Here is a 16,611-nt window from a genome sequence, read left to right as displayed (position 1 = left end):
TCATACTGTTAATTGCATCTTAAAAAGACTATAAACCCACTAAACTTTCTGTGGTTTTAGGATAATAATGCAGCTTTTTACAAGATGTATTCAAGTCAGCAGGGCCTGATGAAATTCACCCAGAGTACTTAAGGAACTAGCAGAAGCTATGTTGGAACCATTAGTGATTGTCTTCAAGAATTTATGGACGATGAGTGAAGTGCCAGATGACTGGAGAAAGCAAACACAGTACCTATTATGTCCTCTGACAGACTTACAGACCTAGTGGATTGGGGAGAAGCAACAGATGTGATATAACTTGATTTTAGTAAGGCTTCTGACACAGTCCCACATAACATCCTCATAAGCAAACAAGGGAAACGCGGCCTAGATAAAATTACTATAAGGTGGGTATACAACTTACTGAAAAACCATACCCAGAGAGTAGTTTTCAGTTTCTGCACAAATGTATATAAATAAGGCAGTGAAGAATTAGGCCCAGGTGGGCCCAAACCTAATATCCCAATGCAAACACCTCCAAACTCTGGGGAAGCCTATATCCCCATTCCAATCTAAAGTTTGGACTTGGAAGCTGATTGTACAATGGATTGAAACAATACCACAGATCCAAACACTTCCACATTTTCAGATGTTTCTCAACTTTGCCACCCAGAGCATGTTTTTTGTTTGTTTTTTAGCAACTCTGATTTCAATCAATTCCTGGGGATGGAAATGAGCAAAGAAAGCTCATTTTGTGCTATTCAAGCCAAATACTAATACTACAATAACAATTTTTTGTACCCCATGCTACCGGAGAGCCAGGGAAGAACAAGGCCATATGTTCAGTCACAGCACACACAACTTTCTCCTCCCCTAGAAAAGACTTCCATTTTAACTTCCATGTTATTCTCTAGTGGAACCTTTTTCCAAAATGCCTTCTGTTGGTCTCACTCTTTAAATTTGGCAGAGAGAAGTACCTGTAGCCCTAAAGTGGTCATTTTGCTACTAGCTGCTGCTTCCTGCATCTCCATCTATTTCAGCTAATAAGGCTAGGTCTACACTACCCGCCTGAATCGGCGGGTAGAAATTGACCTCTCGGGGACCCCAACGGGACGCGACAATCAATCCCCGAATCGACACTCTTACTCCACCAGCGGAGGTGGGAGTAAGCGCCGTCGACAGAAAGCCGCAGAAATCGATTTTGCCACCGTCCTCACAGCGGGGTAAGTCGGCTGCGATACGTCGAATTCAGCTACGCTATTCACGTAGCTGAATTTGCGTATCTTAAATCTACTCCCCCCTGTAGTGTAGATGTACCCTAAGTGTTCTTCATTTCTGGTATGGTTCCACACTTATTCCTGAGGAGAAGTTTATGTCCTAGAAGCATGTTTAAAACAATGTTAATCTGACTGTTTTATTCAACTAGAAAGTTAAATTGGAAGGTACAGTTCCAAACTGAAGCACTGGGAAAGATGTTCAGAACAAGTAGTAATGGGTTTAAATTGCAGCAAGGAAGATTTAGGTTAGACTAGGAAACACTTCCTAACTGTCAGAGTAGTTAAGTACTGGAACAAATTACCTAGGGAGGTTGCGGAATCTCTGTCCCTCAAGGTTTTAAAGAGCAGGTTAGGCAAACATCTGTCAGGGATGATCTAGGTAATACTTAGTCCAGTCCTCTGCACTGAGGCAGGACTAGATGACCCATTGAGATCTCTTCCAGTCCTACATTTCTATGAAAATGGGTAGAGGAAGGAGAGCTGACTCAGAAAAAGAGAGGGAGAGATGCAGTTGGTGGTGGGGTGATGCCTGGGCCCTTCAATGTGGCTAGGAGAATTTCCCCCTTGTAATGAGTGCATGTTTGAATAGTTGGAGAAGACTAAAAGGGGCTAGTGTGGGAGGCTATGGAGAGTCCTGCCCTGGGGAAGGTAAGAAGCATAAAAAAAAAAGTGACCAATTCTGTATTACTGCAATGAAGTTCTCTTCAGCTCCTTGAGAGAGTATTCATGTCTGTATGTCACTCTCAACCCTTCCTTCCAGTCAGAGTACAACACTATACTCCACTTCTATCAGTGAATGGTAGCAGATTCCAGATACTTGACCTACAGGATGTGGAAGAGTGCTGTCTCTGCACCATACTCCCCTACCTATCCTTCCACATCCTGGTAGAAGCCTCTTTGCAGATGCTCTTTGTGGTTGGGCCCCTGCAGTTCTGAAAGGGGCAGGCTGGCTACTTCCTACAGTATGCCCCTCCCCACACCAACCCTGCGAGCCAAACTCATTTATGTTAACTTTCAAGGGCTCCTCCTCTGTCCTGCGAATCCTCCCTCTCTTCTCCTCCACGGAGAGATTAGGAGGGGCATTGGCCAATGTGAGATTAAATTGAATTCGGGAAATATGGGGCTGGGGGAATGGGAGGGAAGATGTCTGGTGGCAGTGCAGAGGAAGAAGAGTTCCGCAACATTTTGAGGACCAAACTTTCTTCGAGTTTTGCCTGGGGATAATGGAAGAACTATTCTCCTAATGGAAGAACACAAGAGGAGGAAACTGCATAACTAAGAAATTGCAATTTCCTTAGCTACATGGGGAAAATCCAAATAGGTAAGTACCAGGCCCTCACATTTTTAATGCGTACCTTTTCTCCTACCAAGGTGCCTGCGGCACCCCACAAAAAACCCCCAACCCAGAACAATAAAACATTCTTTAAGAATAATACAGGGTAAGTATATCATGTTAGAAAATGAAGGAAGCATTGACCATTCCATTCTTGCTCCACACTACTTTGTTGAATGAGTTCATATTTCAGATAATGAAACTGACTTTGAGAGCACTGCCATTAATTAGGTGCAGATTTAGGGATGTATGAGTGGGCTGAGTCAATCAACTTTGCATAGATTCACATTGTAGTCAGTGTATTATTTTCTCCAGTGTTTTTTGTGTCAGTACAAGTTTTTATCACTGATCCACTAAAACAAAGTCAGCTTTTAAAAGGGCAGCAATATTAAATCAATAAATATTTTGGAAAATTCAGAAGCCACAGCAATTATTTCTTTAAGCTATTTTGGATGATAGCTAATTATTGATGTTTAAAAAAATTAAAAGGACACTTTGCCTTACCTGCAGACTAAAGCACAGTTTAATTTCTATTGCCCTCAATCCATTTTAATAAAATTACAGCAGACGGCATGGTATAAAGTGAATTTCTAACGAATTGAACTAACTTCTCTTACATTCAGATAGCTACAATCAATTAACAAAATCTGTTGAAACTGAGGGAAAACAAAATATGCATCTAACATAATTTGGATTTGATTTTCTGTATTCCTATTTTTGGAACTTAATGATGAGCAGTATAGTTTAGGTAAAGTTGGCTTAATCTAATATCTGTACTTTTTTGTTAAAATTATAAACAATGATTACAGTGTAGCAGTAAGAAATTACTCAGGAAGGGCTAGAATCCACCATGCTTTCTAATCCTGAGTCGTAGCTTACTTCTCGCTACTTAAGTAATGCAGTACTACTCTACATGAAAACGGGTGGCAGAATATGACCTTAAGGGGTAAAGTTCTTGTGGTTGTGTTGGTCCCAGCATATGAGAGAGAACAAGGTGAGTGGGGCAACATCTTTTATTGCACCAACTTTTATTGGTGAAAGGGATAAGCCTTTGAGCTTCACAGAGCTATTCCCGGCAGACCTGACCTGAGGAAGAGCTTTGTGAAGCTCAAAAACTTGTCCTCCACCATCAGAAGTGGGTCCAATAAAAGATATTATCTCACCCACTTGCTCTCTCTCCAAAGGGCTAGTCACAAAGAGACTTAGGCCTTGCAATGCTCAGTACTGTGATGCTTAGGTGGTGTGCCACACTGTGGAATTCATAGTCCGGAGTTAGGTGCCCAGGTATGGGGAGAGTTAGGTGCCTAAGAATGGGATTCACAAAAGCCAGCACTCTGAACAGGGAGCTGCCTCACAAAGCCAGTAGGAAATGCTGAGGAGACAGGTGCAGTTTAAGCTCCACTCCTCAAAGGAATTTAGCTGCCTAAATCCAGGCCAAAGGGAGATGCCTATCTCTGCTCAGGATTAACAGCTATGAACCCTCTCTTGGAGTTAGGTGCCTAACCCCTTTCTTGAAAACAAACAAACAAACAAATAGTGGTGCTGGTGCTTCCCCCCACTTTATTACCTTTTGCCTAGTGGTTATAGCAGTCAATCAAGACGTGGTTCAATTCCTCCTTCTGTCTGATGTGGAGCAGGAATTTGAACCCCTCAGAAGAGTGCTCTAATCACTGAGCTATGGGCTATTATGGGGTGTCTCTCCGTCTCTCCTGTTGAAATTGTTCCATTTTGTATAACCAATTAAATAGAGATTAGAACAGAGAATTGAATTTGGGTCACCCATATCCGGGGTGACTGTGCTAACCACTCAGCTAAAGATTTTAAAGGTATGACCATCACTTCCTCCTCTGGCCTTCGACTACATCTGCCAGATCAGGCCCTGCATGTGACAAAGGTAGGGCAATGCCTAGTTTTACAATTCCACCAAGGCTTAGGCATGAGCTAGGCAACTGGGATCAGCACTGAGGCAGCTGTGCGCATGCTCAGCAGCAGATGTTTAGGTGCCTATACTGGCAGAAAGCTAGACTTAGAGGCCTACAGAATTAGGCAGCAGCTAAGTGGTGAATGCCAGTGGTAGCTAAATGTTGGAATTAAGCAGTTAGTGGCAGTTAGGCACTTTAATCCCTTTGTGAATCTGGACCTAAGTGTATGAGTCCAATCCAGCAAGCCCTCTACATGCAGGACTCCAGTTTAAGCACTGAGAATTTTGTGCACAGAAGGGTTGGGTGCATATCTATCTTTATATAGATCTTGAAATGCACAACCTACAGTAAGAAACATTTATATCTCAGATTTGACACAGCGAGTTAGCTATAAGTGACAATAGGGCTACTAAGAATGAGCATGTTCCGAGAATCCACCAGCATTTCACTGTGAGGAAGCAAGTTGGTCTTGTGGTTAAGATATTGGATTGGGAATCCGGGTTCAATTCCTGTCTGTGATCACAGGCAAGTCACTTAACCAGACTTAATTCCTTATTTGTGAAAGAGGGCTGGTAATACTTTGTCTGCCTTTGCCTATTAGAGTCTGCGCTCTTCAGGATAAGGATTATTTATTAATTTTACTGTGTATATAGTGCTTAGCAAAACAGGACCTCAATCTTGGGTTTGGGTTGCTCTTGACATTTCTGTAATCCAAATAATAGAGTCACCAGGTGTCACTCTGCAAAGTGCAGTTTGGGCCTTTTCTAGCTGACAGCTCTGTTCTATATGTTGTCCAGGAATAGAACTGGTTAAAAAATTTTAAATTTTGGAATGTCAACATAAATATGGTGAAATTTTCATGAAAATAATGTCTTGTTTTTTGACCAGCTATAAACAGGGAAGGGAGGAAAGGACCATTCAGCTGACAAAGTAAAAAATGACGGGTGACTGGGGTAAGGCTATAAGGGTGATGAGGCAGGAGCTTTTCCTATCCTTTCCCAACAACACCTTTCTATAACTGGAGAAGAAGGGAGGAGCCCTTAAAAAGATCCAAACTGGTAACTGGGGTGAGATCAGAACATAGAAACAGATTTCATCCAATAATACCTTTTGTTTTTAAAAAACAAAATCTTGGTTCATAGTTTGGCTTGGATCCAATCTGTCCCCACACTTGCAGGAGACCTACTCCAACACTACTAGAGGTGAATGGCCATAAAGAGAAGAACTAATGCCCCGAAACATAACCTGTGGGTGCATGAAGGGAGGGCACATAACTGCATGAAATCTCCCAGCTTATTTTTTAACATGTCAATATGGACCTGGTTCTTCTGGAGCATCTGCAACAGTCTGACTCTGAATAGGCCAGGCTGCTGTGGTGCCAAGATCTGCTTCCTTCTTGTGCTTGTACAGCTCTGAAAGCTGTAGATATTTATGTCTGGACAGGTCACATATCCTACACAATCACCTGGATACTTTCAAACTTTTCTGAACAAAATATTCCAATTGTATGTTGGTCTTAAAGGAAACATCATAAAATGATTAAGGAGACAGATAAAGAAATACAGGTCATGGAATACTGTACTTAAAATTGTTTATGTCAAGTTATTAACCATTGAGTTTATATACCCAATAATTTTAAGATTATTTAGATATTCAGGTTATTATTTCCATAATTTTAAACTACATTGTAAACGTTATCAGAGGCAAGACAATGAGTACTACTGCAACTTGCTGATTTACTGTGTGAATAAGGAATTTATGCTACCTTAAATTGATGACAAACATTTTGATTTAAGATTGATAATCATTATTTCCAAATCACTATCGTGGTTTTTAAAACTCAGTTTCTAAATGTGCAGTTCTACTCTGAAAAGTTATTCTGAAAAAATTGGCATATGGAGTTCCATGTTTACTGTCTCACTGATTCCAAATTGAATTTGCTCTGTATAAAAGTAAACAGATTATACTTTGCCAATTCCGCAAATTTACCTGGACTCTGAGGCACAAGCTGGGTTCTCTCTCATCCTTGCACACCATTATCAGTAATAGAGGTTCTGCAGGTCAGATCACTCACTGACTTCGGCACAACCCCATTAGCCTTCAGTGGCATTGTACAGATAGAAGCGAAGGTATAATTGGAAGACAGTAGGGTTGCACAAGGGTAACTGAGGACATAATTTGCCTAGTGTGTGTCTGTTAATGGTGATAATGTACAAAAGTAAAACCTTGCTTACTTCCCAGTTTGAGTTTGGTAGTCAGAAAAAATATATTACATTTGATATGGAACCTGTGAGAAACAAACCTGGAATGCCGTGATGCCATTTTTAGAAAGTCACTCTTCAGAACAAAACAGCAATGTAAACTCCCTTGACTTAGTTGTGCCTGAAAGACACTCCCCCAGTGGTGGAACCAACCAGGTAGAGGCAGGTACTGTGACTGCTGCTATGCCTCTTCATGAAGTTCAGTTTACTCCTCTGACACATCTAGCCAGCTTTGCCAAGCACTGCACAGAGGAGAGGGAGAGCTGAGCATCACTTTCTTCCCACACCTTTTAAGGGTGCACACGTGCGGAAGGAAAGACTGCTTGTGTGCTTCCTCTTCTCTCCACATTTCTACATACAGGTCAAATGCAATCCTATTTTATTAACTGGATAAACTTTGCTAAAGTAGTTCACTAACAGGAGACAGTTGCGCTTCTTTAATTGTTTTTCACTTGAAGCTGTTTTTCAGTTACCTATGATAACTGAAAGGTGTTCACAGGCAAAACTGGCTCTAAGCTACCACCATGAATCATGTTGTTAGACCTCGCAGTCTACTAGGTACAATAAATATTTTCCTCTAACCTGTTTTTCCTCTCAACAACAAAGTAATCATAACTAATTGAGTGTCACTATTCAAATGAGATCAGAAGTATAAAAGCTATAATAAATTAGGTTGGTAGGTAAACCATCTGTACTGTTTTTCAGTTACAGTGCATTCACTCTTGCAGTATGGACAGCATTAAAGAGAGAGAATGCAGTTCCAAAAGTTGCAGGTAAATTTATTATTAATACTGGTCATCTATTTGGAATAAATATGTTTTGTCTTTCTTGTATTTAATTATATCATGAAGACTCCTGCCTGTTGCTGTATAAGTGAAAGAGTACAGACCAGATTAACAGAAAAATTCCAAAGAATTTAAAATGGAAAGCAGACATCCCATGCAATTATGTATTGCTGCTGTTATACCTCCAGCATTCCTTTGCATCTCTTGATCTCAGTTGCTTTGATTCTAAAGAGCACTGAGTCAACCTAGTGACAAGGGCATTTCCAGAAATTATCTCTCATGGGGTCGGTCAAATTACTGAACTTCTGCAATTATCAGGCTACAATGTAGGAAGTACAGAACAATTTATTACAGCAGTGACACATGCTAATGTCACTGTTAATGGTAGATAACTCAATGCCATTCACATGTTATACTGTGAGTGCTTGTCAACAAATGTCCCTGTTGTATGACATGAAAAATCACTTGAGATAACATGACAACTATGAAATTAAACTAGGTCTGAACTGTAAACGCTAGATAAAAATTATATAATGTACAGAATAGTAGAATCTATCATCTACACTTGTATAAAACAGTACAAATTACAAAGGATTCTATCAGGAATACTCCCACAGTTTCTGCACATTGCTTGCAACTTTAGACAACATTCTTACCTCATTATTTTTTGTACTATTCTTTGTTTGTTTGCTTTACTTAACCTACCTTCAATGTTCTGCTTTATAATTCTAGCTGTCTCTTATTTAAAACACTTAATTTAGATTTGTTAGCTGATTTCTTTAATTCATTGCTCTCTGGGAACACTTTCAAGTAATATAATGTAACATTAATAAATTAGTTCATATAGATGTATGTTAACTGCAAACAAATTAGCAACAATGAAGGCCTGATTCAAAGCTTGTTGAAGTCAATGAGACTCTTTCTAGTGCAAGGTGACCTGGGAGAACAGGGGCACGGGTATGATACAGTAGTGTAACTGCAGATTGCCCCACTATAGAAGTTTGCAAAATGCAATGCACCTCAACTCTAGGATAAGTTCAAGAGGGTTCAAAGTCTCCTATGAACCTTTTGCACAGCTAGAATCACTCTTCCCTCACTCACATACTCACTCTGCCTGAAAATACCATTTATAGTGACAATACATTTTCCAGGTAAAAATAATGGTTTCCAGGATTCTGTAGAAAAGCATCTTTTTTGGAAAAAATATAGTTATTTGCCATTACTTCTGAGTGGGAAATCTTGATCTTCCACCAGTGGAGAATTTCTAAAATGCTGTCAGGGCAGCTTGCCTTGCCTTTGCCTAGATTACACCAGGGGACTTGATTTAAATAGTCCATCCTAAAATGTAGAGCTTTCATTTGAAATCAATTGACAAAAAAGGCCCCAGGTTTCTTCTGAGGCCATTCAAATGTTTTTGTTCTTCAGCACAAGGGAAGTCAGTTCTTCTGGTGAGAGTATTTCAAAGGTATTCACACAGTGAAGGAGAGACAAAGTACTGCAGTCACATTTCTTTGTGAAAATGTGACTGCAGAGAAATTTGGGCTTATACTGGAAGAAAATGTGAAAATCATAAACATGATTTGAGTTGTCAATCACTTAATAAAATGTTCAAATTCTTGCTTTCATTCACGTACAAGAAACAAGCAAAGGAATAACACTGAAATAGCATAATGTTATTTGTTTATACAGCAGCACAATTGTTGAGGTAAAAAAATATTGCATACACTAATAGTGACTAAAAGAAGTAAACATAATTTTAGAAAGTTGTAGGGAAAACTGCTTTTTATCATCTCAGAGTAGCTCTATTGTTGGCTTTGCATTTAAAGACAATAAATGGGACTGTTATATCTGTTGCCATTCGAAGTATGGGTTTATATGTAGTTTGGGTCCTTTACAGATCCTTACCCACATTATCCCGAGAGCTTGAGATCATACTCCTGCTAATAGATCCCTGATTTCAACTCTGCAGGGCAGGGTGAAAGGGCATTCCCAGTGAAGATCCCTTTCCTTTGGAGTGTATTATCCTGTTAGTTTAACAGAGCTGGAATCTGTTGATCTTGATGCAAAGCACATTTATTTTTTCCAGGGTTTTACCTGTGTGAGAGAACTGTGTGGAGGACCAGTCTTTATTTTTGGTCAGTCTGTTCTCCGGAACTGATTACTGGAGTATGTGCATTGCACATAGACAGAGGTAACAAGATGGGCACCTCACTGTACATAAAGAAGAGCCCAATACTCCCCTCTCTGAAAAGTACATGGGAGGACAAAAACGATGGGGAAAAAACTCTCTACCAGGTTCATCTTGATGCCACAGGCTCATTTCAAAAAGGAGCAGACTGGGGTCTATGGGAGGTAGAAAGGTCACAGTTTCAGACCCTGTGGATCCAGAGCATAAGCCTATAGAGCCTGAGTCAATCCTGGCAACAGACTTTCTCTCTGAACCACTCTCTGCAGGGTCTAGTAGCCTCCTCTATGTTGCCATTAGCTCTTCCCTCCTGTGCCTGAACACTACATCCTCTGAGGAAGCAGAAGCCACAGAGAAGAATGAATGCTGCTTGGACCTCATGCCCCACTACTGTGTAACACCACGCTCTGATCTCAGAGATTTCTCCAGGAGGGTTTCTTCAGCTCTCAGGAAGGTGGTGCATGCCACTGAGACAAGTTGTCTCCTTTCTTCATGTTTCCCATCCCTTCCACACTGCTTTGTTCCCATTCCCTCTGAGAAAGGGAAGAGAAATGCCTACCTCTAAATAAAGTACTATGAATTAATTATAAACTAAATTAATAAACTAAATTAGCTAACAAAAATTGGGAAATAGTCTAAACTAATTGGCAGTGAGGAAAAAAATTACTTGTATATTGTGCAAATTTGATCTAGAACTAAATTCAAATTACAAACTAAACAAAAAACATAGTTCCCTCTTACCTTAAGGATCTTATCACCAGGCTGGAGCAGGCTGGATGCTGGTCCATCAGGCTGAACCCTAGTAACAAAGATACCCTATAAGTCAGAAGTAACAGAGGTTAGGATTCTATTACCAAGCACTAGCTAAAGGTTCGTTTGATATTTTGTATTAAAAATGGAGGAACTTCAGCAATGACCCTATGTTCTATGTAGCTCAGTTTCTAAAAGGTCACATTCATTGAGATTTAAAAAGATTTGATGTTGTGCAACAGCAGAAAAACTGCCAGTCACCATGCAATAATAATTTAGAAATATGCCTACTTGAACCAGTTATTAAGAGTGATTTGTCCAGCTCCAGAAGCATGGTGTTGAACTATATATGCATTATAGAAACTTTTTTATTTTAAATCATCTGGAATCCCTCCAGTACTCAGCTTTTCTGAATATACCCTGTAGATTTGACCCCAATTATCGCATGCACCCTTCAAACATGTGTTAGAACTGTTTCTCTGATTGATAATTTTACCTATTACAAGTTTAAAAGCTTTATGAACAGAAGTAGACCAGTGATTATAGACTGTTACTTCAGTGAAATATTGTTTTATCAAGCAAGTACCTGACTGCATGCATTACAGAAGCTTTCATAAAGAACTTTAAAGTACTGATGCTTGCTAAACATCCTGTAAGAGACCAGTACAATCATTTCCTGAAATCTGTCCAACTGCCTGTTGTTTGCTGATCTGAAGGCTTTATATAATCCTGTTAATGCTTTAAAGCTAAAACTTTATAAGTAGCTAAGCAGCAGTCCCAAGTTACAGCACCTCTGTATTGTGCTCTCTTGGTGTTTCTCTCCTGATATCAATTTAATTAGTTAGGGGTCATTTGTAGCTAAGATTCTAACGTTTTCATCATTTCTGGATATAAGCAAGAGGAATGGGTTTATTGGGAGGAAAATGAAGCAAGAGCTTGTTAGTTACACTCTAATTTATGCAGGATGCTTATTTATTTTACCTAGATGGGGAAAAAAGCATTATGCTGAAAAGCATGCCTTTTCTGATTTATTGGCCACCAGTCTCATTACATAAGCATTTCTTTTAGTCCTATGTCTCAGAAATGAACAACTTTAAAGATGGCAAAATTAAATGGAAAAGAGTGTTTTTAGTTCCAGTATTTCAGGAAAGTATAGGGAACAAACTAAGAACTGAAATATAATTTCTGGGTGATCATCACATTTTGAACATTTCACATAAAAACACACCATGAAACACAATCTCTTCACTGTTATCCTCAGCCCTGTTTACTGTGTATCCTGTTTTCTATGTGTCTCTTTGAACTGTAAGATTTTAGGAAGAGGATAGTCTTAACTTCTGGGTTTCATGTTGTCAGTACCAAAAAATTACATTTTTTTCATCATCATTTTAGTCCATGGTGATCAGGGCCGGCTCCAGGCACAGCTTCTCAAGCAGGTGCTTGGGGCGGCCGCTCTGTAGTGGGGTGGCACTTCCAGGTATTCGGCAGCAATTCGGCGGACAGTCCCTCACTCCGCCTGGGAGTGAAGGACCTTCCGCCGAATTGCCACCGCAGATCGCGATCGCGGCTTTTTGTTTTTGGGTTTTTTGTTTTGTTTTGTTTTGGCTGCTTGGGGCGGCCAAAACCCTGGAGCCGGCCCTGATGGTGATTCCACTGCAGTTTACAGGCCTTTTGTAGCTCATCACCTTCCTTCCTGAACCCTCAGACAAGGTTCCTTTCCATCATTGCTGTTTTGTCAGCACAATAAATTTTCTGAGGAAGGAGGGTGGAATTCTCTTGTGTAGCTTGCATTTGTTCACCCATCTGGTCTATATGCCATCATACTTATGAGACAGATCTGCTATCCAGCACCACTGACGTGGACACAGAGGCAAAATGAGGACAGACATGCATGGAATTAAGCAGCAGGCCTAAACTTTTATTAAACATTAACACAGGGGAGGGGCGCTACCCACCCATTACCCATACTCTCCTATACTAGGCATTTAATTGGTTCCAGTGAGGGGGTTACAGGTCTCTTTACCCTATAATGGGGGTAGGACTCAGCTCTCAGGACTCAGCTCTCTCAGAGTCAGAGCACCCTCACCCTATGATGGGGCAGAGGGTGAGCCACAATGCAAGGAACACAACGTCTGACCTTGGCCCACAAAAGCCACAAGGTCTCACCTTATCACATGAGCCCAAGGCCCATCACCAAAATCCCAGATCTTTTACTTCTGGGAAACATTCATTTTATTCTCTTAACCACGCTGGAAACCGGGTGCAAGTTGTGACAAATAAACAACTCCATCCCAGCACCACAGTTAGTTACTTAACCAACTGTGGTTTGAAGGTGCTGTGAGGAAGGCAAAAAACTCCCCGGATCTCTGCCAATTGGCCCATGGGAGAAAGAATTCCTTCCTGAACCCTAAACAGATGATTGGCTAGACCAGCAGCATCTCTCAGGCTAGGTTCCCATTCCTAGTTCAGGTGGGTACGGTGGGATATTGGACCAGAGCTGTAAGAGGCTACCCATGCCTCCTACACTGGGTTAAATTCTGGGAACTGGGGAATGCTGGCCATTCAGCACCCCTCACCCCCAGCTGACCAATGGGTGCCAGGGACTCCTGGAAGAGGAGCTACCTATTGTCCCTTAGTGAGTATTTCCCTTCCTTGCTGCTGGGCCTGTTCCGCTTTCACTGCTGGACATCAAGTTTCCCCTATGTTTATGTGGGTGGATGGCATTTTTTATGTTCTCAGTTACTTCTCTGTTCCTTTGGCCCCCCTCTGAATCATTTTGTTTGCATTCTTTCTTTATCGGTCACACCCTACTTCTCTGCTCTTACCAGCATCTTAACCAGCGTCTTTGGTTCTTCTCTCTTATATAGGTCATACTTGGAAATAAAGATTGGTTAAATAAACTTCCTCTTGATTTAGTTTGGAATCTGACCTCTGGATAGCACACAGAAGGGGGAGGGAAAAGAGGCCAGACCATTTCAAAAACACTATCCAGAAGGTACTGCACATAGGAAAAGGGTTGAGGACTCCATCAAAATAACTGCTAGGTGATTAGGAAACTGAGACAAGGAGAGGTCACTCAGAGTTGCTGTTGGCTACGGTTATTATGGACAGAGCAGGCAAGATGATCTTGGCAATTCTGAGACAGTGTTACTCCATCAGCACATCTTATTTTAACTATCTATTATTATGAGGATGAATTTTCTTTAGCATGATGTGCTATAAGTTTACTGATTTTACATGTATACAGTAAAATACTGTACATGAAGTATTTATATCTAAATTATTGGAATTGTATGATGAGAGAGAAGTTGAGCCCCACTATGACCTTTAAAATATTATAAATACACAAATAATGATTGAAGCATTAAAAACACTTAAAAGATCTCAAGTAAAAAACATGTAAGGATTTAAGAGCAAGTGTCTCTGTGTAGGCAAGTGCATAGTATGTGTGTAAGAGACTGTGTCTTTGTATAGGGAGGTGCGTGTATCGCCGCATGTGTGTATACCTGTGTGAATAAAATTTGCAGCCTAACTCTCTGACTTTTATTCCTTTTGCTGGCTTGTGGGGAAAAATTTGATGACATAAAATATGTGTGTATTCATTTCATAACAAGCTTTTAAAAGAGAAGGGAACTCTAAAAGAAATGTATTATTTCTTAAAAAGTAAATGTTGTTGACTAGTAATTGCAGAAGAGCCAATGTATCATACATTTGTCCCCATCTTTGTCTAGCTACATTATAAACTCTTTGTTGCAGATTATCTCTTTTTGTGTGTACGTCCAGCACCTACCACCGTGGAGCCCGGATCTTAGTTGGGGTCTGTAGGTACTAAACAACAATTGTAATAATAAATAATGTGGAAGTACATGTGTTAGTGCACGCTAGATGTGTACACATGAATACATGTGTGTATCTGCATGTAGGTGTGAGAGTCAGTTTCTACAGATTTATTTATATAGGTATCTGGACAGGTGTGCATTTCTGTGGTTGTGCTGTATGGATTTGTATTTGGGCTTCAGGAGTGGGCCTTTAATAGACCCATTACAGCTGTGATAATGTGTGGTCCTAATTCCACACATAAAATTACAATAACTTTAGTGAACAAAAAACATGGAGCTGGTTACGAAAAATGGGAAGAGGAGAGGGAAAGAATCATGAAAACCGTTGTGAAATTTATTTTGTTTTTAAATTACCCTTTTTGACTATTTTGCTGTTAGCTCTAGCATCCTGTAACAAATAAAACCTGAACTTAACATAATACATCTGTCAAAACAATAAATATGCTTGTTTGGGCCTTGCAGTGAAAATGAGCACGAGCGAGGGTGGGGGAGAACGAGCAGGGGTGGGGCAAGGGTATTCGGTTTACTGGAATTAGAAAATTGGCAACCCTACTTACAAAAAGTCAAGGGAGTTGGTACTTTGGAAAAGGCAAACAGCCTGAAAAGATTAACTAGTCCAATACAGGAAATAGCCTATTTGATTAAACCTTTATTTATCAACCAGAAGGAAAATACCCATTTTTGTTTTAAAAAGTCACATCCTGGACCAATTTCTATATGTTCATAACTTCTATTGAATTTCACATGCTTTATCTGAGGACATTGTTTGGCTCACTGTAATAAAGACTATTAGTAAGAAATTCACATCTTACCTTATCAGAAGGTTTGAATGGATTTCCTTGTCCACTTATTCCACCACTGATACTAAATCCAAGGCCAGGATTCTTTTCTATTCTCACACAAAACTATGTTAAAAAGATATGGAAAGATAATCGAACACCATCATTAAAGCTAATCTTCTAAACAACTGTGTCTCTGCCTGACACATTTTGGTTTATGGTGAACTATTGGAGTTGAACATTCTGAATTATATTGTACAGAGTATTAAAAACCATTAAAATTGTTGTTTTGAAGTACACAAATGTGATATTTCACCGTTTTTAATATGCTGTCACACTTCTGAGGATCATCCAAACAATACCTGTGCCTGACAGGTACTATTTCTTCTTTATTTGTCTGACTGAAGAACACCTTACAAACTAACTGTTAATCTAACTCAAAAGAAAATAGCCATAAAGGGCAAAATTAAAATAAACTGATGAGGAAAGTTATTACACGTAGTGCCCGCATTTCAGATCACTGCACTTTTGGTGGTTTAAAAGGAACTGAAGGCTAGCTAGGGCCTCTCCCCATTTTATATCCTCAGCCTCCTCTATGAGGGAGGAGTAGGGGTGAGTGACATCCACAGACACTGCTCACTAGAAAAATTCCACAACTCAATGCCAGAGGCACCAGATCTCACTAGTGATAATATGCAGAAGCCACTTGAAAAACCGCTGTTTCTCATTTCTCTGAGTCTTACTCCTTAAAAGCTCTTTTTCTTCAATGTTTTGTTTATATAATGTTCAGACTTCTAAAGTACACACTCTTCCTCACACCTAAGAGCCTATTCACTGTTCAATAAAACACATCTAAATGCACATGAATCCTCCTTTCTTCAGTGGTAGAAAATAGGATCATCTTCCACAACCAATCAATTCCCCCATCATCCCTCGGTACTCTGCCTCTCAAATCAATGCCAGAAAGAAGAGACTGGCTTGCATTGTGTCCTAAAGGCCCAAAAACTCTGGATCAGTTGGACCACCTCAGAAAGTGTCAATTCTTAGCTTGACAATGATATTATTAACATAACTGCAATAATAGGCCTGTTATAGCTCTCATTAGTAAATGGGAAAATATCAATATGAATTTGCACTGTGCTGGACTTCAGATTTTCAGTTAATGTTAAGTAAAAACATCACATTTAAATTTAAGCAGTACTTTCAGGAATAAAACTTTAAAAATACATTTATGTATAAATCTGTCAGTTATCCACAACATGGGAACATTTATTGTTACTGAAGCAGTCATTTTAATTAGTGCATCGGGGGAAAATGTCAGCAACCTTCCTGATAAAAAGTGGACCATATTTGTCATTAAATGCATCTCTTGTTTGTTTGTAAGTAGGCTTTTTAGGTTCCCAAATATTATAAGTATTCAAGTACCCAATTACAAAGTGGACAGGAGTGGGAGTGGGTATACATTCTCCAATTGAAACAAATTGCTACAGGCACAAATAAT

At 39.9% G+C, this 16,611-nt stretch overlaps 1 protein-coding gene across 15 annotated transcripts in view; it reads right to left on the bottom strand.

Annotated features, from left to right (window-relative positions):
- LRRC7 (leucine rich repeat containing 7) overlaps nt 1–16,611 on the bottom strand; it is a 349,370-nt gene that overhangs the window by 14,717 nt on the left and 318,042 nt on the right. For 10 of the 15 annotated variants that reach the window (XR_010589655.1, XR_010589656.1, XM_008172560.4 and 7 more), the window contains 2 exons: nt 15,144–15,236; nt 10,484–10,558 (listed from right to left, as the gene is read on the bottom strand). Coding sequence is in view for 12 of the 15 variants with exons in the window: in XM_008172560.4 (XP_008170782.1) it covers nt 10,484–10,558; nt 15,144–15,236 (168 nt within the window). In the remaining 3 variants the exon portion in view is untranslated. The remainder of the gene's footprint in view (nt 1–10,483; nt 10,559–15,143; nt 15,237–16,611) is intronic. The other 5 variants (XR_010589657.1, XM_065554030.1, XM_065554028.1 and 2 more) reach the window with 1 other exon arrangement.

The sequence above is a fragment of the Chrysemys picta genome, chromosome 8 (assembly GCF_011386835.1).
Source record: "Chrysemys picta bellii isolate R12L10 chromosome 8, ASM1138683v2, whole genome shotgun sequence".
NCBI lineage: Eukaryota > Metazoa > Chordata > Testudines > Emydidae > Chrysemys > Chrysemys picta.
Note: the sequence above shows the minus strand (reverse complement) of the source record. Positions and strands in the feature narration are given on the sequence as shown.